This window comes from Liolophura sinensis, chromosome 10 (genome assembly GCF_032854445.1).
Source record: "Liolophura sinensis isolate JHLJ2023 chromosome 10, CUHK_Ljap_v2, whole genome shotgun sequence".
Taxonomy (NCBI): Eukaryota; Metazoa; Mollusca; class Polyplacophora; order Chitonida; family Chitonidae; genus Liolophura; species Liolophura sinensis.
In genome coordinates, this window is record NC_088304.1 from 13523333 (window position 1) to 13550821 (window position 27489).

At 41.3% G+C, this 27489-nt stretch overlaps 1 protein-coding gene across 1 annotated transcript in view; it reads left to right on the forward strand.

The window, feature by feature from the left end:
* The window catches only part of LOC135476907 (GAS2-like protein 1), a 33907-nt gene extending 7648 nt beyond the window's left edge, over positions 1–26259 (forward strand). The window contains 9 exon segments of the mRNA XM_064757052.1: positions 10181–10288; positions 10829–10925; positions 11946–12022; positions 17865–19048; positions 23590–23711; positions 24042–24254; positions 24820–25097; positions 25433–25632; positions 25634–26259. Of these exon segments, the coding sequence (XP_064613122.1) occupies positions 10181–10288; positions 10829–10925; positions 11946–12022; positions 17865–19048; positions 23590–23711; positions 24042–24254; positions 24820–25097; positions 25433–25632; positions 25634–25739 (2385 nt within the window). The 3' untranslated portion in view covers positions 25740–26259.
* Positions 26260–27489: the final 1230 nt, after the last annotated feature.

A 27489-nucleotide genomic window follows, 5' to 3' on the forward strand; every position in this document is an offset into this window, starting at 1 on the left:
TTCTTGCACAGGAGAAATTTTGCATTTTCTTGCATGGGAGACAATTTCGCATTTTCTTGCACAGGAAAACAATGTTGCATTCGGCCTGAAACCCAACTGTGTAAGTCCAGATTAACTAAATATACCCTCCCCTCCCCTCCCCTCTGGTGTGGGTACGGGAGGGGATCCCTGCTAACACAGACCTATCTTGAGAAAGCTGAATATTTTGTTAACGGACATTTTTTATCGAGATAATTTGAACTAACGAATCATTTAAATTATCTCATTAAACGTTGTTAATTATCATGTGTGCTTTGAGGCGTTCGATGCGCACGGCTAACTGCTTTACTTTAACTCAAGCAATTTATAAAGACTTATTTTCTTTAATAATTATTTACATAGATTTGAATAGGCATGCATAGACGATTGCACAGAATGAAGACAAATATGTATGAAGGTAGCATTTTTTAATAATTCTATGAGGTTGTAACACGTGGAACATAAATTAAAGGCATAATTGTGTAGTTATAGCAAACAATGTGGCTAACGCTATATAGATTGATACACATATGGTAGAGGCTCATATGAATGAATCATTTGTCGAACTTGTTGTGCGCATAGCCAACCACGACCTCTACTTGCTGAGCTGACAATTGCAGTTTCGAATAGCAAAGCGGTTACCAGTCTATCGCAACCACCAATTCTGCAGTCGGTCTGAAACCCAACTTTGTGATTCTCTTCCAGGTGTACAAAATACACCGCCCCCTCCCAGCTGAGGGCTATTTTCAGTCCCAGTTAACCTAGTCCAGCTTGCAAAGTTCTATTTCACTCTGACAAAATTGTATACGCTCTACTGTTTTTTTTTTTGTTTGTTTGTTTTTTTTTGTTTTTTTTTTGTTTTTTTTTTAGCTTTTTTAACATACTCTAATTGATACCACGCGTATGTTTGCATTAGGCATGCCGTTAATGACTTCATTTGAAGGTACTTAAAAGTGCACAGCCCAGTAGTTTTATATCACTAAACACTGATGACTGGAATTTCTATATACATAGCTGTGTATGTGCGAGTTGACCTTACAGCCCTCAGGTTAACACAATTAGTACCTTTATAGTATATTTGACGTCATCGGTTAACAGTGGGTGCGCCGATGCATTGTTACCAACGTTATCTTCCCACGGATTTTGCCTTACCTGTCATCGATAACATACTTATCTTTTTGTAAAGGACGGAAACTACTAGGAAAAAATTTATTTCAAGAAACAGTTTTCCAGATAACGTCGGGAGTGCTCCACATTTTGGGCGTTGTCGCAGTTATTGTTAATTTACCTTTGTTTTCTCGTGAACAATGCTGCCTTGCGACAATTGTTTGGCCAAAATTACTAATATAAAAGGGGATTTACTTAGTTCTGTAAAGTCACTTCAAGATCTTAGCGTTTATTATTATTATTATATTTTTTTGGTGTGCGGGAGAGGTGGGGGACCGGACTACCCGGTGTAAACTACCGACCTTCTTACCTCAAGATTTAAAGCCCCAGCCAAGAGTGAGCAATGGATTTGAACTCCCGAAATGACTGTTCAAGTGCATGAAAGTCACAGCGAGGCAGAACCTTAACAAATCTTATATAGGCAACCTTAGAGAAGACGACATAACTTTTTGAGTATTTTTTAATATTCATTGGTTCAAAATTCTAGGCACATTCTTGTGTGTGTTTCAACGTGATATAGTCTGTATGACTCAAATCACCTGAACGAATACATTCCTAGGTACAGTGGATTGTGTTTGCATCTAGCCCTACTTTTGAACATGTATAGTCTTGTTCGTTGCTAAATATACGTGTATAATACAACTCGAAGAGATATTGACTGACAGAAATTGTTCCAGTTCAAACTGCCGCCGCTCTGATGGTGTATTGATCAAGTAAAAACTATCTTCGGGTCAGTGGCGGTATGGTAAAACTTCATGGTTAATCCGCCAGACACGGACCTCAACGAGAGCCTCTTGTCATGGCTATGTTTGTTGAAATACGCGTAGCTATGGGCATTGTTGTCACTTGATCAATAAAACGTTTCAGGTGCTGTGTCGGTTTCGCCTCTTTTATTGTCAGAGCTTCTGCGTCCCAGTGAGGTGAACTCGATAGCAATGGCGCTCTCCAAGCCATGGCGGTAGATTCGAATAAATCGTTGGAGTCGGTCTCTCGTAGATGAGGGACTTGACCTGCTTGACTTTTGGGTTATCTCAGGGTATTGTTTGTTTTTTGTTGTTGTTTTTTTTTTTTTTTTTTCTTTTGTGTGTGTGTGTGTTGTTTTGCTTTGTGACAATCTGTTGTAGAATGGAGAATAAAGCGTTTTGGTTTTTAAAAAACAGAAACAAAACATATTTCAGCTGGCTAGAGAATTACAGCCATGGGCTACAGAAATGTATTATGTATAACCAGCCTGTTATATGAAACCCGTGTGCCATTATTATCAAATCAGTTCTCCAGCAGTTATAATGCAAATCTTTTATGCAGCTTCGTGGATACCTATCGGCTGCTGGTTGCCCAGGAGACATACGTAGCCTACTGCACTTTGAACTACGAGACTTTAATAGTTGATAGTTGTTGGTAATTGTCTTTTCTTAGCATACAACACGTACAACCAGTGGCGGGAACAAGCAACATAAACAAGCGCTTTCTGTTCAGTCATACTGTTTATTGGATAATTATATCACGAAGGCTGACTTGTTGTTGTTGTTGTTTTTGTTGCTGAGTGAGTGAGTAAGTGCTTGGGGTTTAACGTCGTACTCAACAATTTTTCAGTCATATGACGACGAAGGAATCATTAGGGTGCGTGTACGGGTAATGTGCCTCCTTGTTGCAGGACGGATTTCCACCGCTCTTTTATTTAGTGCTGCTTCACTGAGACGACGTACCGAAGGCAAGTAAGCCGCCCCGCCCGAGCCATTATACTGATACGGGTCAACCAGTCGTTGCACTATCCCCTTCATGCTGAACGCCAAGCGAGGAAGTTACAACTTCCTCTTTTGAAGTCTTAGGTATGACTCGATCAAGGATTGATCCTGGATCTACCGGTCCCGAAGCGGGCGCTCTACCAACTGTGTTGTTGCTGAGAGGTGACCAAGTACAAGGCTTCATTTGATAGGAAATACTTAGCATTGTGATGGGCGTTGAATGTAAATCGTACAAAGTCTCTAAATGACCGATTCGATGTAGCGGTTATCAGTGATGCATGCAAATTATAACACGCATGTTAATCTCCAATGATTGTCCCAGTCGCGGTAAGTATGGGTGATAATTTGAAAACGAGTTTCTATACCGGAGGTTATGTTAACGAGGCTTTGTGGAAAGAATGACGTCATATCCTCATCGTGATCACCATACCAACCCGCGTGAGTTGACGAACTGAACCCCGCCAAACAGACAGGATATGACATCATAATGACTCGATTTCCTTTCCAAAGTGATTTTTGTTGTGTAAGAGAAAGTCAAATGGTGTGCATGTGATCATTAGACTGTTGAATTCGTTTTTTCGTTGCTGCGTGCAATATATTTGGTAACAGTACGGGATACACGGAAATGTAGAGCAATGAACAGTCTGTATGTATTACTGTCATTTGATAACTCAGTTGTTGTTCGGTAATAATGGAGCCAGCTGTGTGAACAATTAAAATGGCAGTTGTAAAAATTGGATAATTTTATGTACATTACTAAGTACTGATAAGAAAAGAAGACTATCACACTTAGGTTATTGAATAGTCATTATCCATATTTCAGTGCGCTAAGAAAAAGTATGAAAATAGATACAGCCATGCATGATACAAGCTGATGTTCACTGTGTAGTATAATCTAAACAAAACGGAGATCAGTTTTCTGCCAGACTCCATTTGAATAGCTGATTAGTCGTGTCGATGTATGCGAGTTTAGCCGGTTGATTTTTGTTCTCGGTGGAAAAAAATATAACCATAACATATTTTAAGAAAACATGCAAAAAAGGAGAAAAACTGGCCACAACAAAGAAATCCTGGCCACAACAGACGCAACAGAAAACCTGTGTCCACAACAAAATAAACTTGTTGATTAATGTGTTTAATCGCACAGAACAAACACACGTAAAACGTGAAACATGAGAAATATTTGCAAATAAAGTGTCTTGGTCGATGTAGGATTTTATTGTATCTGTTCTGATTAGAAATTTGTCAAATCAAGAACTATTGCCAAAAGTGGGTCGTTAAAACAAGTCGGTCCAGTCGGTGAACTCTCATGTGTTCTTTTATTATAAACAAGCGTGTGCGCCACACTTTGTGTATAGTATTCAGGCTCGTGAAAAAAGCCCTATAAGTCATAAGCACTGCAATGTAATAGAAGAGAAACGCTGGCCGTCGTCGTATAAGTGAAATATTCTTGAGTACGGCCTAAAGCACCAGTGAAACAATTAAATAAATTTTAAGCGGGAAACGCTCCGTATTACAGAAGGTGCTGATGAGCATGAAATACACAGCCGGTCTACAAAATATAGCCAAGGGTAAAATTTGTATAGGCATCACACATGTAAAAAACCGATGGCACGAGGTACAAAAATGTCAAACTTCTGTAAAGGCTAATTCAGATTTTACCAGGAGCTTGTCACTAACATGCCACTGCTTGTCTGTGCTTTCGGAAGTCATATGTTTCTCTCGAAAATCCCGTGGAGGTTTTAGGAGTTTAGCGAACCTACGGGCCTGACATTGTTTGATTATGTGGCCATGTTGAATTTGCAATTGACACCACTGCGTCACACGTGGTCAGTCCGCGTGGTTGCCATAGTTACCTGTAGCCCCTGCAGCCCCGCGTTCGTGTGGCCGAAAATGGCGTTTGGTTGCGACAACGTGAGTGGCAGTGCCTCATCAAATAATGGCATTCACTGGAGTTTGGGGGTGGGAAGTAGTGGCTGGGAGGCGAGGCAATGGGCACTTGTTCCGTTGTTGTGACACTGTTGACAGTGAAGCATTCCGGACCAGCGGACCCCACGTGCGGACGTTTAAGGCAGTTTATGGAGGATTTAAACGGATTTCTTAACCACACAGTATCGCCTTATCGGAACAATCAGCGTGAAAACCTTACTACAATATTCTATTATGATTTTTACTGGTTTACTGAAAATGGGGGAACATTAGTCATTTGAAGTTTTATTTAAGGATCGACAAGAAGGGCTAATTAAGATTAATTGACGAGTGGTTATGACGCTTGCCTTTTCATCCCGATAGAACAAACGGGTTTGCGGGGTCAGTCCCGGATACGGGCAGGAGATTTGTGGAATTCCACGCTCTCAGTGTTGGTGGGACCTTGGTGACAATAAGCGGACTACTGTTTGCGTAGTATACACTCAGAAAATTTATCTGTTAGTTTTAACAAAAACTCTGAGTTGACTGAGTGATACTGGAATGTATTTTGTTATTATAACACAATATTCTGTCATATTCATCATAATATTCTTTTAGTTTAATAGAATCTTTGAGTAGAATTAATAGAATATGTGTGTTATCTTTAACAGAATAATCTGCTGCAATAACAGAATACATTCTGGCATCACTCAGACCGCGGAATTTCTGTTAAATCTAACAGATTATTTTTTTAAGGTAATGTTCGCTGAAGATCACTTGTCTTCCACCAATATGGTGGACGTATCTGTACGTCACATCAGGAGTGAGTGCTTGGGGTTTAACGTCGTACTTACGTCACGTATGGAAAACTACGTCGGTAGTTTAGAAAGAGACGACGGTTTACGCCGGACACTCCGGTTTTCCTCCAAGCATATGAAGCTGACCTCTATCATATAACTGGGTCATTCTTGAGTATGGCGTTGTTTACAAGAATCAAATACATAAATATTCAAATCAATTACTTTCAAATTTGGTATACTGTGGTCTTCATAAATTAGATATAATAACAACGAATTTCATATTGCGTGTTTGGAAGGTGCTTAATAAGGCGTGCAGGTTGTGGCAATTTAAGCACTTACATGAACACTTTAAATTCAAATTGACGAGAAGCCCGGATTTTACCCGTTGCTTGTGACCATTTGCCAACTATCAGTATGTTGTCGTTACTCTGGTTTTAGTCTCCACGCTGTTCCTTTTTATATTGTTTGTCAGCATAATCAGGGATTCTGCTGGTCGACTAAACATCCTCGCGGCCTGATCTCTTGATATTCTTGTGTAAGTGTGATGACTACACATTGTTTGAGTATTTCTAGGTCATTGACATCTAAAAATTGACATAAACATCATTGCATTTTGTCAAACCTACTTCTGCTCAATTCACGGTGCCAGCTGCTACTATCAAATAATTTACATGAACAGTTAGAATAAAACCCTAGCAAAGCTAAACTGACAAGAGGCCGAATGTCATCGGTTACGTGTGATTTGCCAACTATCACACTGTCATCAGTGCTCTGGGTTAGTCTTCATGCTGTTGCTTTTATGCTCGAATTCATTGCTTGGGTATGCCTATTTTGTAGGATTTGAGAGGGCTGTGCAAAGGATTTCTACCTGCAGGAGTTACTGCCCTTTAGATAACGCGCTTAGAGCCCGATTTATACTGTACACATGTATAAAGTTATACATTACTGTGCACATAAGTTAGTATCAGTGGCGACAGCATGTTTGTGGTTCATAACAGTTTGTATACTTGGCTTTAATTACAGAATAGAGACTGACAATATACAAGACTACAGAACAGAGACTAACAATATACAAGACTACAGAATAGAGACTAACAATATACAAGACTACAGAATAGAGACTAACAATATACAGGACTAGAGAATAGAGACTAACGATATACAAGACTACAGAATAGAGACTAACAATATACAAGACTACAGAATAGAGACTAACAATATACAGGACTAGAGAATAGAGACTAACGATATACAAGGCTACAGAATAGAGACTAACAATATACAAGACTGGAGAATAAAGACTAGCAATATACATAACTACAGAATAGAGGCTAAAAATATACAAGACTACAGAATAGAAACTAACAGTATACAAGACTGGAGAATAGAGACTAACAATATACAAGACTGGAGAATAAAGACTAGCAATATACATAACTACAGAATAGAGGCTAAAAATATACAAAACTACAGAATAGAGACTAACAATATACAAAACTGCACAATTGAGACTAAACACAGAGCCGCGACGACAGTGTGATGGCAAATGGTAACGCATATACGCGATGGAATCCACTTAACGATTCGTGTAAATATAAAGGCTGTCGCAGGGAGAATAAAACCAGAGCAGAAATACGTAAAAAAAAAACATCAACCTGCAGTACCCCGAGCACCTTATGTTTGGTTAAAGCAAAAGTAGGTATACAAAGAGTGCAGTGATGTTAATTGCAATTTTATTAGATTGCTCTAGAAATACTCCAAAGTACGTGTGAAGGTCTACCAGCAGCCTGAGGATGGTTGGGCATTTCCCTCGGACTGTGCCCGTATTCCCCCAACCTTAATTCTGGTCGCTGTCGTATAAATGAAATATTCATGAGTACGGCATCAAACTCCAATCAAGTAAATATATACATAAATACAAAATATATATATATAGCGGGTGCTGGTATAAGTATCGTTATTCTTGTTAGAATTGGGTGTTAGCGCAAACGCTAAACAGGGCCTGATGTAAAGGTAAACATCCGAGAAAGTTGGCACATTCCAGTTAGTCACCATGGACAAAGTTTTGTACAGTATGAGAAACGACTAGCAACAAAGGGACAGGGCCGTTTATGACATTTAATACTTTAAAGAATACAGCGTGTGTCAATATAAGACCGCCATTTGCAGCCAAATACTGCATGGAAAACATGATTTATCAATTTTACTAATTTTAGAAAAACTATGTGCAGCAATATCTGTGTACCATTTATGAAGTCGAATAATGCGGGGAAAATAATGTGACGTAATGTAAGTGTTCTGTTATATAAAGTGTAACACTTAAGGGGAAACTTAAAGTCTCTCATCAAGAGTACCTCCTAGACATGTATCGCTGGCGATTAGGTACATATCTTTGCGAAGTGAAGTTTAGTATATTCTTAGACATTGTGAAGGATGCACTTTTTGTTACCTTGTCCTTGACATGGAGCTCAGTTTACCAAGTATAAGCTAATAGAATTTTGACAGTGCTGTGTATTGTTGTAAGGCTCTCAACATTGGTGTTACATCGGGAAAAAAAACCTCAGCCTAAAACCTTTCTGCTCATATGCTATACTTCATGCAATACGAAACATGTAGCACCGTTTGTGGAACTCGAGTGGTTAGCAAACCCTGGTGTTAAGCACCTTGTTGCACATGCATATCTGAATAAAATAAGGATTACCAAAATGTGCTTAAATCTTCTTAACCATATCCAGGTAATTCCAGGCATGAACGGCTGGCTTCTATTGAGTCACTTACGTACTGTTATGTACATCGCTATTGTGCTTATCCTTGAACAGCTTCTGTTAATACTCGCACCTGAATGCAGAGGGGAGGTAACTCTAAATGCCTTAACTCAACAGTAACAGCATGCACTGTTAAACATCGTGAGACGCACTGTTGAGAACAGTATACTCTGTGCTTCGTGTGACATCGAATTTATCAATGTTCTGGTCGTTCGCAGCCTGGTTGATGTACAGCACAAATGATCTCTTTAAACGAAGAGGTAAGAAGCAAATAACTGCAATGTTTTTGCATTTGCTGTAAGGCAGTCAGTGTTGGCCACTTGAAGGCTGTTTCTTGCAGGTGTTATTTTTTGCGGGGATAGCGCAGCGAAATGTAAGGACACGGTTTCACGAAACTTCCAGTTTTTGTTAAGTCTTCTTCGAGAAACACTCGATCTCAGACTTAGGCTTCCGATTTAAGCAATTTACTGAATTTAGGAAGTTTCAAGGTGAATAAAATTTGATTCTCTGAAACTTCAAAGTTTATTAGCCAGATTTATTGATTTTATCACCTCAGGTTATGAATAAATAGATCTGTTTTTAAATTATAGGCCCCATACCCTTATTTGGTAGCATTGGTCATGTAACGGACGCCCAACGCCTATGCACTTTTCATCGAAGAACACCTTTAAAGTCCTGTGGTAGACGTTGCCCTTCTTCGAAACATACCGTGTCGTTAACAAATGTCATTGAAAACTGCACTGTTCCTGTTTTCATGAATCTGTGTGTCAAAACAGACATTCGTATACCAGCCGTCAACCAATAAGAACGTTCCAAGTCAATAATCACAAGGCCAATCCCCAAAACGACGTATAACACAAACCACAAAAGAACTAAGAAAGTATATGAAGTGCCAAAATAAGACGTAATCATGCAAAGAGAAGCAGCCAACATTATTCATTTATGTTGGAAAGACGTAAGGTATGTTGCAGACGACTGAGTGAAATCAGTATTCAGATCGTGTACCATGCTACAATATTAGTTTGTCGATAACAATATATGTATCTCAGTTGCGCTTTTATTGCAACTGATCATATATCCAATGTGACGATCTAATTCAACATGATGAATATACAACCCCTAGCCCCAGGTTAAGTGGGTTGAGTCCGTCTTGACGTCATACTATATATATACTTTCCTAGCTCTTTGGTGGTTTCCATTTGGAATTGACCTGGCGATTATTGACCCGGGGCGTCCATTTTAACTGACGGCTAGTATACGAATGTCTGTTTTGAGGCCTAGATCGTTGTTATAAACAAAAAATCATTGGTCAATTTTAGGTAGATGATACCCACACAAACTGCATCAATAAATATTGCGCTAACCGTCACCATTTCCTCTCTGATTACCTATCTCTGGTGTAAGACACTTTCTGAAAAAATGAACGTATCCAAAGACTTTAACGTTGCGAATCTGGTTACGCTCAAAATATCTGGTGCAGCACAAGGTGCTTGCGTCATGTCCTCTTCGGCATGGTGTTCCAGATGGCGCTGATATTTCATCGTCGAAAGTCGCCATAGTTTACGGTAGCGTCATGTCGGCTTTGGCATGCGGTTCCAGGATGCGCTTCAAAATTCTCATGATTTATGTCGATATATCGATATTATTGGTTCATAGTTTTTTCTTTGGTTGCATAATATGATTCAAATCAACACATTCTTGTAAATAGCATTCTTTAGAACCAATCAATGTATACATCAAATATCACGTGACCGAGAATCCACTTTCTATTGCGCAGGTCCGGGAACTTGTGGGGAGATGTACTTGCCCAGCCCAGTTCCCCATCATCCAGGTGGGAGATGGCAAATACAAGATCGGCGACTCACAGACCCTTATATTTGTGCGGGTAAGTACAGATTGTCGGAAACCTCTGTTCCATCTCAGATACCAACAAATAAGATTTACCGGAATAGCTATGAAATGCACCATGCATTGTAAAAGGCTGTATGGTAAAACATATTTCAGACAACAACAAAAATTTGCTCTTATTACACCAAACTTAATCGTACTTTTAATCTTTTCGCGAGACGATATTTTGCGTCGAAGCGATTTAAATGAAATGTTTTCATAAGACGAATATTTTGATTAGGCAAGATTCCAGCAGCTATGATATAATAAAACAATGCTCCAATATACTTGCTCTGTTAACTATCCTGTCGGGTACCCCTAACTGTGACCGTCAATGCCAGTGTCAATGTCAATGTCTTTACTGGGCTGAATTTAACTAGCAGTTCTTTAAATATATCCTCGACACAAGCTTACATAATCCTGTAATAGGTCTTTCTAAATTTACCATCCTTGCTATGCAAATGACGTCATTGGGTAATATAACGTCATTTAAAGCGAATTGGGTGATGAAGTGTAATTTTTTATTTTTTCTCGCCAGATCTTGCGAAATCACGTGATGGTGAGAGTTGGAGGCGGCTGGGACACATTGGAGAATTACCTGGACAAACATGACCCTTGTCGCTGTGGCTTTAGAGGTAAGTCATAGGATAAAACACACACACGCACACACAAACATACACACACGAGAAACACAGTGTTTGTAAGTCAAACGGATTTCCATAAGCCTTAAACGCAGTTTCAAGTGCGCATGTCATAATTCGGGTGTCCAGTTAGACAATCAGTCGCACCTTCTCCATGTTAAAGCACTAGGTGTGGCCGAGGGAGTCAGCGGGGTGCAATGAACCAAAACCCTCTAATCAATGCGGTTGCTGTGAGTTCAAACCCAGCTTATGCTGGCTTTCTCCCCGGCAGTACCTGGGAAGCCCTTCAAGCAACCTGCGGGTGGTAGTGGGTTTCCCTCGGGCTTTACCCGGTTTCTCCTCACCAAAATGCTAACCAATTAAATAAATAAACATAACTCTAGTCCCACTCATGAAACTAAATAAGATATATTCTTGCAAAACAATTGTTTGTATTTTGCATGATTTGAGATATAGTTTCAAGTCGAAGGCTACGAAAAATACATGTAAAAGACGTGCACAGAGAAGAATGGATTTAGGCCGAAGCTTCCAGTTCTATAGTAGAGGCATGAAATGTCACGTTCTTCACCGTCTGGCGCGTTCTGTACATGCGCACTGATGCGTAATCTTGAGAAGAAGGCGTATTACAGTGCGACCTCCAATACCAATGCAAGTTATCTCCCCTGCTATAACTGGTTAACAGGTGATAAAAAAATGTTTCGCAACAGTTGGTTTGTTCCTAGCTCGGCTCTTTAGACTGTGGAGTCTTGGTTTGAACATAATTTCATTTGGATATGAAACAAAAGTCACAAACAACTTCAAACGCCACCCCGATCAAGTTTAGAATAATGGTAAAATTAACAATTATAAGGTGATGCGAGAAAATGGACAATATACATTATTAGAATGAAACCCTATTTCTCCGGTTACGTGTTACCATTTGTCAGTTATCACACTGTCGTCGCTCTTCCGGTTTTTACTCTCTATGCCGTACGTTTTTATTTATATTAGGTGTTTAAAATACAATTTTGTCAGATAGTCAGCAAGCAGAGTTGCTTCCCTTCTGCCTTTGCCTGTTGTCCTCCACCATCCCACCTTGGAATGAACGAAAAGTACTGAATACATACCTAAAAACTGGTCAAAATAGTCGTGAACGGAGTTTTAGCGTCATCGTAGTTCTCGTCTTCAGTCTTCCTATTCATAGAGTAGAAGACCCTTAATTTGGCGTCCCAAACATGGAATGGCTTCCTTCATTAGAAACTATCTTCCAAACATGACTGTTACTCGATGGCTGGATAATCCTATCCTACACTCACCTGACACACCATTCCAATCCCCTCATTCTTTTTCCCATTCCACCATAGTTTTCTGGACCCCTGACCCAACGCTTCATCGTTATGATTGACAGCAGGCATATGGCTTCACCGTGACAGCAATACAGACCACATTAGAGATTTACGCTGACCGCTGTGCATATAATATAGCAAAAATTTCATTCAAATCCGTTTTCGTTTTTTTTTTTCGGCTCTTAGTTTTCATGATGCGTGCCAGATGAAGGTTGAGGTCGGTAAATATTGATCAAATTTGAACTGAATTACATTTTCAAGATTCTTATCATTGCTTAATTTATGTTGTTCATTGAATTATTTTCCGAGAGAAGACAGCGGACGTATTATGAAATAAATTGTCCCAAAAGATGGGCTGAAAATTGTAGGCAATGGAGCTGTAATTTCCGAGCTGTATATCTAGCAATATTCTCAACAAGTTATATGCTTGTTTGATCACAAAGTATAATGAAAACACACCTGTAACAGCAGCTTGACAAGGTACAAGAACTGCGAAACAAACACGCAGTAGTTATGGTCGCGCAATGACTAGTATGTGTAGGTGTAAGTATTTGAGATACCGTCCTTGGAATGAAAGTGACACTCCAGTTAATCCGTTGCACACACAACGGTAAATGCTGTATGCGACATCGATGATCTAACGCGAATCACACAGGCTTTATTCGCTATTGTCAACACCTATTTTTATTCTTGGATATTAACGCTAAAAAAAACCTTACTGAGAGAAAGCTGTTAGCAGTTTTAAGCTTTTGTATGCGTGTTTCAACATGACGTGGGGAACACACACGCATACATTCTGGATTAGCCCTTCAGGCCTTGGGTCAGCTCAAGCCTCCGCACCGGGAGGGGTCCCGTTATAAGCCAGCCAAGCCGAGCCGAACCTCACATTTTAGATACTTAGAACAACGAGGTCTATTTTCTCCCGAAGAATGTCCCTCTACTGAAGGGCTGCCAAAGCATGTTAACAGCTTTACCTTAAGCTTAATAATGCCGGTATCGTCCCACGACCTTCTGTACTTACACGGAGACGTCTTACACGCATAAACCTGCAATGTTAAGGGGAGAGGGAGGTTAGGGTCTCAGGCTTTCACCCCCACACAGAATGAACCTTGTGATTTTGTGAGACTGGGAGCGCACTTGGATATCTCTCAGATGCTCCCATGACTAGCAAAGTAACTGCGTGCGACAGTCGGGCTGATTCGTTGACAAATATGGACAGTTCTTCCTCTATACTAATAATAAGCTGGTATATACCATCCGCTATTGAGGATGAACTGTGAATAACCAAACAGGTAAGCCTTCTCAGTTGATTTAAAATCCAGACTGTTTCAAAATGGCCTTCGTATTTTTGAGCTTTCAGTATCATTTGTTTTGATTAACATTACACCCTTGTCTCTGATTACTCATCGCCAAAAAAAAAATTTAAATTTCATTATTAAAAAAAATCCACTCAAGAATGTTATATTTGTACGTACGTTGTCAGGTTTACCTGTGGCGGAAGTTATGAAATATGATCTTGTGAGATATAGGACGTTATTGTTTTGATTTTATTTTAAGCGATCGGTTTGAATCTACGGATGAGTGATTTATTATTGCTTATGTTGCACTGTTTTCAGCGCGCCTTTGCCCTAAATAAGACTTGCATTCCCGAATTCCCTGCAGATTAATATGTGGGTGTAGTAAAGCCTTCTCGTGAAGCTTTTTTAAAGCTCTCTGTTTAAACTTCTCCAGATATACTTACCATTACCTTGCTTGTTTTCTGCTGGGAACATCTTCCAAAAAGTCGCGCACCAGTCTTCTGACTGTTTGGCTTTTGAACAATTCTAGACCAGTGACGTCTAATCAATTGCAGTTAATATCACTCCATTTTCATAATATGCCGCACGTCTTAATTATATTCTGAGACCTTATTTCACCGTAAATAAGAGGCCGTATTTCACCGGTAATGTGTGACCATTTGCCGGCTATCACACTGTCGTCGCTGCTGTGGCTTTTCTCTCTATGCCGCACGTCTTAATTATATTCTGAGGCCGTGTTTCACCGTAAATAAGAGGCTGTATTTCACCGGTAACGTGTGACCATTTGCCAGCTATCACACTGTCGTCGCTGCTGTGGCTTTTCTCTCTATGCCGTACGTCTTAATTATATTCTGAGACCTTATTTCACCGTAAATAAGAGGCCGTATTTCACCGGTAATGTGTGACCATTTGCCGGCTATCACGCTGCCTTCGCTGCTCTGGTCTTACTCTCTACGTTGTCCGTCTTTAATTATAACCTCGGTATATAAACCTGACCTCCTTGATATACTCTTGAAACACACTTAATTGTACAACGTTCAGCACCAATCAAATAAAGCTATAAAATATTATATTTTGAAAGGGAAATAAATCACTATATACAATCAGATATAAAACATTACCGCGGAAGAGTCACTGTACTTGCTGTGACTACAAACAACCAGGGGATTCGACCACCGTTTGTACCGTCTAACGTTTGTTTAAGGCCACCTGCATTGCCTTCCTTCCATATGGTGTGGATATCTGCACGTCACGTGCGTGTGGCGAAGTTTGTCTGTAACTTGGCAGAGGTCGGTGGTTTATACCAGGCACTTCAGTTTCCTCCATCCATAGAACTCACCACTCTCTTAGTCAATTTCTTGAGTGCAGTGTTAAGCACCAATCAATTAAAGAAAAAAATTTATTTAATTAATTAATTACACGTATAGACATAGAGACAAAGGCTGATGAGAAACGTTGTCACAGGTGTATAGATAATCTACCGTGGCATAACATTTCTGTAGCACGTAAGTAGAGCTTGGCCCTACCCAGTTCAATCCGTCATAAAAGCAAAGCCCTACTATTTGTATTCCAGGCAAGAAGGGCTTGGCTCTGCATATGCTCTCCAAGGCATTATAAAGTTAAACACATAAATCTACAAAGAACAACATGTTGTAAGAAGCCTTGAGTGTCAAAATGACACACAGCTGTGTTTGGCGGCCAAATACTGGGTTTTACACTGATATCTTAAGGCTTTCATAACTCCTCAAAGGCTCATTTGTTCTCATGGAGATGTTTCTTCTGGAGTCAGAACCCAAATTGTGGGATGGTTTGGAGCTCTGTTGCTTCGTATTCGCGTGTGAAACCTTACTTAGATATACATGTATGTGCGCCCGTGAGAAGACTCTTCATGACTCTTATATACGTTTAAAGTCGCACGTAATACCTGTATATGCACCCGTGAGAAGACTCTTCGTGACCCTTATATACGTTTAAAGTCGCACGTAATACCTGTATATGCATCCGTGAGAAGACTCTTCGTGACTCTTATATACGTGTAAAGTCGCACGTAATAAAGGGCTTGGCTATATACACCCCTGAGAAGCACTTCATGACTCTTATATACGTGTAAAGTCGCACGTAATACCTGTATATGCACCCGTGACAAGACTCTTCATGACTCTCATATCAGCGTGTTAAGTCGCACGTAATACCTCTGTATGCACCCGTGAAAAAACGATCATGACCTTTGAGAAAACCTGTTCCAAGCTCTATATGGGTTTTTAGTCTGACCCAGACTAATATCCGTGCAGGCATTCGTGAGAAAACCCATCATGACTTACACATGTTGGTGAAGCCTAACATAAAAATACCCATTTACCCGCCCGTGAGAAAACCCATCATGACTTACATATGTTGTTGAAGCCTAACATAAAAATACCCATTTACCCGCCCATGCGAAAACCCATTATAATTTATATGTTTGTGAAGCCTAACATAAAAATACCCGTTTACCCGCCCGTGAGAAAACCCATCATGACTTACATATGTTTGTGAAGCCTAACATAAAAATACCCGTTTACCCGTCCGTGAGAAAACACATCATGATCCGTGAGAAAACCCATCTAGACTTTTATGTTTGTTAAGCCTTACATAAGTATGTCTTTATACGCGCCGGTGAGGAAGCCCACCATGATCTACATACGTCTGAAATCTGACACAAATTTACCATTAAATGCACCCAAGAGAATGTAATAAAAGATTTACAGCATAGAGAGTAAAGCCAGAGCAGATATGACAGCACGATAGCAGGCAATGGGTAACATACAACCTGTGAAATATGGCCTCCTGCCAATTTACTGCAGTTAAGTTATATTTGAAATCTGACACAAATATACCATTAAATGAACCCATGAGAATGTAATGAAAGATTTACAGCATAGAGAGTAAAACTAGAGCCGATATGACAGTACGATAGCAGGCAATGGGTAACATGTAACCCGTGAAATATGGCCTCCTGCCAATTTACTGCAGTTAAGTTTTTATCCCAATTGTTTATGTAAATCCTTAAATACATTTAGTATCAAACTGCACACTCACTAACACCATGGCTTGAGCAGAATTAAAGCAGAATTGAGTAAAAGAAATGCTGTGATGTTAACTGGAATTTTTTTCCCGGGTTTCTGGAAAACCAATCGTGTTTACAATGCATCGATTATTAAGACAAAATTTTGGTGTGGCATTGAAAACTCATATTTTATGTAAATTTCAACCCAAACTGTATAGCAGTGTCTGTGCGGCAGGTTAAAATGAGTGAGACTGATTCAGTCAATCAGGGGTCTGTTCAACGAAGCAGTTGTACTTCGTGCTCAGTCGTAATTTCCATAAGAGCGTAAAATGAAAGCATACGTTACCATGGTAAATGCGCTTAACTCAGCGTTGGTACAGCTTTAGTAAACCATCATCAAATACTTTTTTACTATTTTGAAAGCGGTATTTTCTAGGAATCCTCTTTTGACTATCGAAATGCCTCTGGGTGTTAACTCACTGAACAAAAATTATGGCTCAGGAACAGAAGTAATCAGTAAAGCATGTAACTACAATATACGGGTCTTAATTGGTCAAAGGGTTCCATACAGAACCCTTTCAAACCCATCTGAAAGGTTCCACATAGAATACTTACAAATCTAGCTCACGGGGTTTAGACACCTACAGCGTTTCAGTGGGGATATTTTCCCAAGAGGGTAAGTGCCAAACTATGTAGCAATACTCAGAACGGTAACTAGGAGTGGCTGATGTACTGTCGTTTTCAAAGCAGCCGTATGGTCTCGGAGTCCAATTTGAACAACCGAAATGTATTGACTGGGTGTTAATGTTTTTTGAAGCCTCAAATCCCTAGAGGACACTAAAATTCCTTCAACATTTGGGTCCACGAGCCTAAGAATGAAGCGCCGAATGGAGAATATCTGAGTATACTTAGCTGATCTTATGCAATTTTTCCGAAAGAAAATTCGGAGAGATCACAGAAGTAACTGGATACGATACGTTAGTTGAGCCCTCTGCCAAATTCACAACATAATTAGTTTCATCTCGATGCAATTTGCATTCCTGTGAAAAGACTAAGGATCGCTTACTACACCCTGCTGTTAGCCGATACACTTTATAATCGATCAATCCATCTGTCGATGAATTTAACAACTGATTCAGGAGCCGCTTTATTATCAGCGGTTCTGAATCATTGTTTATCTCGTTCTTACCCTGGTTATTTCTACATGTGTTGTTGTAAAGTGTATTGCTCATTGCAAAATTATGTTCTTTCTTTGTTATTTTAGGTCACAGGAACCCTCCGGCTTCTGGCCAATACGGGAGTAAGCCCGGGGCCCAGGGGGCGCCGAACCAGCGCCCCTAGCGTCCAGCAAACCAAACCCCAGACCGCACGATCGAACAGAAGCATGTCGGTCGCGGGACCCACTGCCGCCCCACACATGCAGACGACGGAATTCCAGCACATGCGCAGTCCGTCTCCTGAGCGCCAAGTTCATCGGAAGCTGCCTCCACGAGTCAGCCTAGGGAGTCTGGGAAACATCGCTGAGCGAAGTGTTAGCGGTAAGCCTCAGAATTCTGTTGGGAATTACGATACAAGGGACAATACCTCTCTGGCGGCGTATCGCGACAGATCTCATTCCCCGTCTCCCCTGTCAGATACTGGGTCAACTGGCAAATCGAGGTCGTATTCTCAGCTGGGAGAGTCCCCTTACAAACAAGATCCCGTCTCTAGGAGTAAATCACCGGGACCGATTCCCAGATCCAGCGCTGTTAGCAGAGACGCGTCCCCCGAGCAGCCAAGCCGACCGAAAACACCCGTGAATCGATGCAAGTCTCCTGGAATCCCCAGAGCAGTTTTTTCAACACGGCCCAGCTCTCCGGATTTGAACTCTCGCCCCGGGACACCCGTGCTTCGGAGTAAATCCCCTGGACCTGTGAACAGGAGTAAATCTCCTGGACCTGTGAACAGAAGTAAGTCCCCTGCTCCAGTAAACAGAAGTAAATCCCCTGGGCCTGTGGGCAGGAGTAAATCCCCTGCTCCCATGCAAACTGCAAACAGAAGCAAGTCCCCTGTGTCCATATACAGGAGTAAGTCCCCGGGACCTGTGTACAAACCTTCTCCCTTAGCCAGAGCTGAGTCACCCGAGCCGAGTGCCAGATGGACCAGCCCTTCTCCGGGGAGAGCCAAATCTCCGGGTCCACTTTCCAAGTCCAAAGACCCCCGACCGATGTCACCAGAGAACAGATACGTGTCTAAAGTAAAGCAGAACGGGGGAAATTCCCCAGGGACGATCCGTCGAGCGGCGACCCCGGTTGAAAGAGCAATGGCCCGGACAAACCGGACAGAGGCACGTCCGAACACTCCGAGCGACCGCAGCAAGTCTCCAGGACCTGTCCCTCGTTCACGCTTACCGAGGAGCCAGTCTCCGTTCCCAGGGGAATCTCAAGACACCAAGGCATCTAGTAAAAGGTGGGTATTAATCGTAATCCGCATGTGTTAATGTGAATCCTATAAGATGCTGGCCGTTCAGTTGCTAGAACAGAAGATGTACGTGTTCAATCCTGGCCTGGGCAGGAATTCTACATCCCAGCCCTCACTGTTTGTGGAATCTTGATGGCAATAAGTGGTCAGTGACACTCGTGTGATCTCTTGCGTAGTCTACCATTCGTTGCATCGATAGAATGTGCATATTTATACGTAAGTAACTTCGCAAGTCGGTAGTTTACTTTGGACATTCCGGTTTCATCCATCCTGAAGCTGACTCCCATCATATAACTGAAAAGGGCAGCAGGCAACAAAATGCTTAAAGTGTAACGGCTTCGTTGACCTAATGATTAGAGCGTCCGCCTCGAAGTCGGGATCAAACCCAGGTCGGCTCACGCCAAAGACTTTAAAAATGTACGCTCAAGTTCTCTTTTGAATGATTCTGAACTATAAGATATGTGATGGTAGCACATTTCTGTTTGAGCATTACGTTCGTATCTTCAGAGATCGAAGCATTTGACGTTAATTTTATATCATCCAGATTATTCTCCAAAAAAAATAATAATGTCAAGTGATCAGTAATTAGTTTCCGTGTGAATCTGCCGGTACGATACAATACATTGGATGAGCTAAAAGTATTTTGAATAGATATTGGACATTACTGTTGTATATAGCTATCTTTAGAAACTATTTTTTATTTGTTTTCTATTGTGTGTTTTTTTGTGTTTTTTTGATTTTTTTTTTTTTGGACAACTACAACAACACCTCCACTACCATATACCTACACGTACAGTGTATACTATCCCGTCTAGGCTGTGGCTGTGCAAACAGTTGTAAGTGATATCTGTTGTTTGTACGGAAATTCCACGACGTGTTGAAACAAGTCGGCTTATACCTGGATTAAAACCTATAGAATGGCATGCGTCAAGGCGAAATGCTCCCCCGGTCTTTTTTTAAAGTTCCAGATCTCTGCGCACATTACATGCCCCCACTTATACTTAGTGCCTGTCAAACCCCTAGGCGTTAATAAATTGTGACATGTAGAGAAGTCCGCTACACTGTTCGACTAGAACTCACAAAAGGATTAGGTCTGTTGTCAAAGTAAGCAGTGGATATATGTGGGCTAACGCTTGGGGAAGTGTGGTCAGTTTGTGACTCGTCCTTCGACCAGTCAGAAGGGTAAGTCTATGCTGTCTTGGCAGTCCTTTATCGCTTTACCCATGTATTGAAGCTAACACTTTGCGTGTGTTCATAACATAAAGACTGCAGCATGTGGAAAAAACAGAGCAGCGATGACAGTGTAAATTGTTGGCAAAATGGTCACATGTAACCGGTGCAATCCAATCTTCTGTTAAATATTTATCGGTTGGATTTTATTCTAACTGTTCATATAAATGATTAATTCTTATGGCCAACTCAAGAAAGTCAGTTCATTTACGAAGAAATTTGTATATATATATAAATATATATATATATGTATGTATGTATGTATGTATGTATGTATGTATGTATGTATGTATGTATATATATACCCTCCAAAATGTATATTTAAAGCTTGTTAAAATTCTTCTTTAAATAGAATATGAGGAATTGACCTTACATTTCGCCTTCCAGTCCGCTATGTTGAATTTTTATCAGGCAATAAGAGCAACAGATCCACAGTGCCGTCTATAACTTAAGTGTGGCGAAAACGAATATGGATCATGTCGTTACATTTGTTTTGCCGAAGATTTTACGTTGTGTCAGACATAGCGATTCCCTCGCACAAAGTAGAGACTGGTCAGGGATCGTAGTGATTCTGGAATGATTGGTCATTTTTGCAGCCATTGCTTTTTCTCCCATACAAAATACAACTGGTCGAAACGTATTTCAAAACAGCGAATTACCTCAAACAGACTTGAAAATGAACCTTTTCGTATCGCTTGAGATGAGACATTGGATACATGTCCAGTGTGCGTTGTTAACTGGTGTATGTGTTTAAATGCAGGTTAGATTATAGTTCGCCGATAAACTTGAGCGTTATTAACTGCCATATACTATCGTCATTTACAGTTTCGTTTTACCGTACATGTACGATTTCTCCTTTATACGTAATTATGTTTCACCGTGGTACCGGAGCGTATTTTATCGTGATACATGGCCATATTTTATCGTGATACGTAACTACATGTCACCGTGGTACATGGCCATATTCTACGATGATACGTAATCATATTTCACCGTGATTACATGGTAATATTTAATGTGATACCCAACCATGATTAACCGTGATGCGTGACAATATTTTAACGTGATACCTAACCATGTTTAACCGCAATACGTAAGAGAATTTCACCACTGAAAACTCGGTGTTTAATGTAACTTCACCCTGACAAGCTGTCACATAATGCGCTGTTAGTTCTGATGGCAAAGTTTTTAAAGCTGACTTAAATTTGGCAAAATTACGATTCATTCTTTTTCAACACACTTTTTATCATTTTCTTTTTATGTAATTTCCTTTACGTGGATACTAAATCCAAATAGTAGAACAAATGATATGGGTATGTCAATAAACCAGTATAACTTAAGGAACTGCTCCAAATTAGGTTATCTTGTATGTCTGTGATCGCAGACATTTGTTACAGCTGGGTGCATGGCTCACCCCTCAGATGTAAGGTCTGTTGTCGATACAGGTCCCCAGCGATATGGGCACGCTTGATTGTTTAGTCCACAGGTGGAATTTATGGCGCTTTGCCACCTCAGTGCATTCCATAAATCTTCACTGGTTGTAAAGCATAAATATTACTGCTCTACTGTGACTGGATGGGTGTGTCGACGACAGAAAAAATTTTGCACATTATAGATACAACAATCAGACATCATAGATACAACAATCAGACATCATGGCTACAACAATCAGACATGATAGATACAACAATCAGACATTATAGACACAACAATCAGACATTATAGACACAACAATCAGACATTATAGACACAACAATTAGACATTATAGATAAAACAATCAGACATTATACATTATAGGCACAACAATCAGACATTATAGATAAAACAATCAGACATTATAGATAAAACAATTAGACATCATAGACACAACAATCAGACAATATAGACACAACAATCAGACATTATAGACACAACAATCAGACATTATACATTTATAGGCACACAATCAGACATTATAGATAAAACAATCAGACATTATAGATAAAACAATCAGACATTATACACACAATAATCAGACATTATACACACAACAATCAGACATTATAGACACAACAATCAGACATTATACATTATAGGCACAACAATCAGACATTATAGATAAAACAATCAGACATTATAGATAAAACAATCAGACATTATACACACAATAATCAGACATTATACACACAACAATCAGACATTATAGACACAACAATCAGACATTATACATTATAGGCACAACAATCCAGACATTATAGATAAAACAATCAGACATTATGCACACAACAATCAGACATTATAGACACAACAATCAGACATTATACACACAACAATCACTGAATACGCTCCATTGTTAAAGGATTGTATTTCTGACTTTGAAAGAAATGGTTGATGTGATCCGTTAATTGTCGTAAACATTGCTAAATATTCCTGCAGTCATATGCCACAGTTTGCAAATTTGTAAGTGTGATAATTTATACAGGTATACATCATAGTAACATGAGCATTAGCCGTGGAGGAATAGAACTGACGAATGCTATATATCTACATATTTATCTAAGATATCCATGAAAGCTGTATTCCTCTCATAGCACAAGAAAGAATGGTAAGGTGTTAAAACCAAAGTATACATCGTTGGTAGCTGACACATTTTTACATCAGTCGACAAGGGCTCTATATTGCTAAAATATTATGACTCAAACTAAGATTTTGTCGTTGGTTTCACTTGTTACAGGCTAACGCTTTCGCTTACTTGAACAGCTCGATATATGTTGGGGGCCAGTTTCACATGTATGCCGTACATGTACGATAATTTGCACATATAGGACAATGGTACGGTAATAGTGACGTACAAAATATTGTACTCACTACTGTCCGATAAAAAAATGTCGCACGTGGTTTGTGAAACTGGGTCCTGGTATATAAAACTTGGTCGTGCTGCCCAATTTAAAACCCATATGTTTGTGGCTCATTTCATTGTAAAACTCGCAATACTTTTTTCCTCCTTTAACACATTGGTTCAAAGCTATGTACTGTCAAGTTCATTTCAATACATGTAGTTTATAAGGCTTTTCGGTATTTGTTTGCTAAAAAAAACAGTTTGTTTATACAAAAGCAGTGCAACGTTACAGCTGAAAAAAGTTGTGCATCTACTGCAATTTACGAAGATGTCTTCATTTAAGAGTCTCTGGTTGAATGTTATTGTAAAAAACAAAGCTAAGCACACTATACTGAGTGTATGTGCATGATGTCTTCAGCTTTTGTTCTTTAAAACTTTCATATGGTACCAAACTAAGCTTTTCTGGTTTTGTATTTGTAGGCCACCAGGTTTCACAGAGAATGTCCCTGGCAGAATCGTCAACTCGGCTCCCGTATCGCCTGGCACTGGTCCAAACTCCAGCGACATGGAAACTGCAGGGGACATTAATATCGATCGCATAAGTACAATGACTTTATCGGAGTTTAAGAGCTTGCTCAGCACAGCTCTGTCCCGTTCCTAATGCAGATTGCGTCGTCGGATTAGTTCCGAGTCTCCAAGACCGCAGGACAAAAAGGATATTTCTAAATCTCAACGTGCTAAAACAGTCTGCAGTCGGACTGATTCTGGTCTGCAGTCGCCCCGCAAGAGGCCTCCAGCTAGTCCACGACGTGCAAAGTCCACGGTGAATTTGTCGACGACAGAGAAGTTCCGAGGTTGATTAGAGTACCTGCGGACAGACACAGGAGAACCTTACCGCAGTCCCCAGTCGACTCCACGGACGTCACGTCTGTGATCGGCCCAGGATCCACCAAACAGGCACTCTCCGATAAGCTTTTCCACCACGTCAGCTTCTTCTGATGCCCCCCGCGCTCCAGACCCGGAAAGTCCAACGAGGCCTCGGCCTTCTACGCCTTCATCTTTAACTCGACTTCCCAGACCCAAAACTCCATCTGGGATCCCGCGCCCCAGCACACCCGTCCTCCGTGACTCTGGAAGCCGGCAGAGTTCGTCCGGAGAGAAGCCCCTCTGAGACTCCGCGCAAGCAACTCCCCCAGGCCCTCAAGTCCGTACAAGCCAGTGACTCCGCGGCGTTCCCAGACACCGGAGCCAATGTCTAAAGAGGTCTGGGTTTAGACATAGGTCCCCTTCCCCCGAGGCAAGACCTTCTCCTGTCCCCACTGCTCGACAAAGAACGGTTTCGGAGCCAGGTAATAGACGATCCAGGATGCAATAAGACAGAGCGGACGCAAGAAGCAAACACAGCCATACCGCGAAATTGTGAATCTCCGAATCTCACACATCATACTGTGATTAAGCCGACTCGGCTCCGGCCACCAAGCCCATCTCGTCTCCCGATGGCAATTAGTTCAGTCGATTTCGACAGAGAACAACCTATGAGTCGCGGGCGTCAGCAAACAGGACCTACTTAGAGCAGTTCAGGCGCAGGCCGTCGAGCGCGGGTCCAGCTGCTGTCATAGCCAGTCGGTACACAAAGCAAAAGCAACAGTCGACTGAGGCAACCGATCAGGTCACCTCGGTACTTGGAAAATGACGCTTCTAACGGCTCAGGTGGTGCTAAAAAGTATTTCGGTCGCCGAAATGCTAAAACCATCATTAAAGCCAATTCTGCTTTATCGAAGGCTAGATCTGTACAGAACGTCGCAGACCCTGAATCTAGGGATGAAGCGGATCGTGCTGGTATGGCCAATGAGAATAGCGATGAAACATCTGATAATGATAGATCCCGAAGCAGAACGAGGAGTGAAAGGTTTCAGATCCGCCAGAGGCCTAAAAGTGCGGGACCTCGGCCTTTAGTACGTCAAGATGCCGAGGACAGGTCCATTATAGTGAGTCGCCGGGGAGTCGGTCAACACAGCATAACAATCACTACGGTGAAAAGACAATGTACGAGTCAAAGGGTAAGCAAGTCAGACCCTCGAGTGCTAAGAGTAATGTTACACAACCGGTGATATCTTCCTCTCCTAATTCCATACAGGAGCGCGGCCGCTCGCGTGAAGTGTCCAAGTCTTTGGACCTGACGCAAAGACGTTACCGACGAAAAGTGCTGGTCCGCGTTCCCCCTCCCCAGTGACGGGGAGTTCGAACACCCGAAAAGGACCGGTTCTTCTGGAATTCCAGAAAGGGTTAGCAACAGGTATGTATCTACCGGTAATTTGGTAAGAGCGTGGGAAGAGAAGTCATCCGGAAAGTCGGCTGGAGGACGACGCCAGCTTCCGCCCAGCCCACGGAAGTGTGTGACTCCGAGCCCAGGGAGCGGATGGGAAAAACCGGAGCCTGTCGCAAACACGGGTCCGTCACTCCCGGACCAATGGATGATGACCACGAACTGTTGTCTCGACCGTTGTCCGAAATCAAGCGGCCCTCAACTACCCATTAACGGAATCACTAAAATTAATGTGGATCCTTCTAAACTGCCGCGCCACCCGAGATCCGGTTATGTTTCAAAAAATGGAGGAATTGTTTCATAAAATATCGCGAGAAGGAGCTAAATGGTGGAGATTCCGGTATGGAGAACGGTCACGATAGCGCCAGCACCAATAGCGAGGACGTCGATCGCGGCCAAGGCAGTGCCGACGACGAAGGTTCCGTGGACAGCAATTCAAACATTAAGTCGAAACTTCGAACCAGTCGTTCTGATTCAGCAATAACAAGTACAGACATTCGTTTGATGTGACTGACCCCAGTGATTTAGAAACTGTTCGGTTTGAAGCTTCGGTTGTTGCCCAACTGAGTGAAATTCTTAAGCCTGGGCCCAAGGAAGGAGCAAGGTATTGGTGGGAAATCCCGTATTCCTGCTCCAGACTTTAGACTACGATCAAAGTCGGCGTCTGAAATGCAAAACGGAGAGAGCGATGACTTTGGGGCGGATAGACGTGCGTCTGTCAATGGACGAACCCCTGTGAACTCTATGAATTCTCATTTAGCATTTAGGCAATACGATCCAAGGGCGAGAGTACCTAACTCAGGCGGTGAGGATAACACCTTGTGTAATTCAACCTGACTGCACAGGGAAGACTCGTCCACCTCACTGTCGGACATAAGCTTAAGCAGCAGTCAGGGAGGGTTTCGATCAGAAACACCTGTCCCCAAGCTTGCTCAGCCGCTTTGTACTGGCAGGTCGACACTCTTTAGCACTCGCAAAGAGCGCTCTGCATCCGTGACATCTGTACAAGCGGCGCCGAGTACGCGGCTAGTACGGACAGTTTCATTGGACCATTCTTTCACGAGCACCGGAAATAGCATTCCAGACACGTCGTTCAGCTTAGCGGAAGACGAGGAGTATGTTTGAATTGTCAGCATCTTTCCTTGACTTTCTAACGAGTTATGCGCATCCTCCAATCCAGTCAGCATTCTACTGTGTCACGTCGTACTTCGCCACATAAGTATTCGTGTGTTAATAAGGAACATTTTTTTCGTCCTTCTTGGTTTGTGTCCAGTCTAAACATCAAACTGTTCCCTTAGACAACTCACAGATATCGAAGTAGCCTTTTCTGTTGTTGAAATGTGGATAGAATCCACTACTACTAGTAGATGTAACCTACTCTAATGTCGATGAATCTCATTAAATCTCACTAAATCTCGCCCTTAAATAAAGTCGGTTCTGGAATGCTTACGTGGCTTATACTCGTGCCGTAGTTTGCCCTATAACGATAGCGCAACACACCATTATTATGAATACCGGTTAACATTATTAATTCGCTGTTTTTGGCTATTTTTGCCCCCCAACATCTGTGGTACGTAAATATATATATGGTCACCAGATACATGGTAAATAGGCTGCCCGATGTTCCCGAACCTTGGACCTATCAGCGACCTCTTTGTTTCTCTGTTGCTATCGCTGACTGCTAATTATTTTATAGAAGACTAACTCTGATTAACGTTCCTGACAGCTTTTCCATTTCATAACGCTTCCACTGGAAAAATCTTGGTCGTGTCATCTGTCTGCTCTGATGTCTTACATTTAGCAAAACGAAAAACGGGCCCATTTTTGTACCAAGTTTTGTGAATGTGACACAGTGCTTTATAAGGGTGAGTAGAAGCTCTTATGTTTGAGAGTTCGAACCTTTCACGAAACCACATCAATTGAAAAATTTAGGTCGTGGAATTTAGATCGTGGCACCCGGTGCTCCATTTGTAGTATTGTCACCATGGACGAGGCAATTGCCAGTCAGAAGCTCCGAAACAACATTTTTTGTAAAAAAAGGAAAACAAACAAAA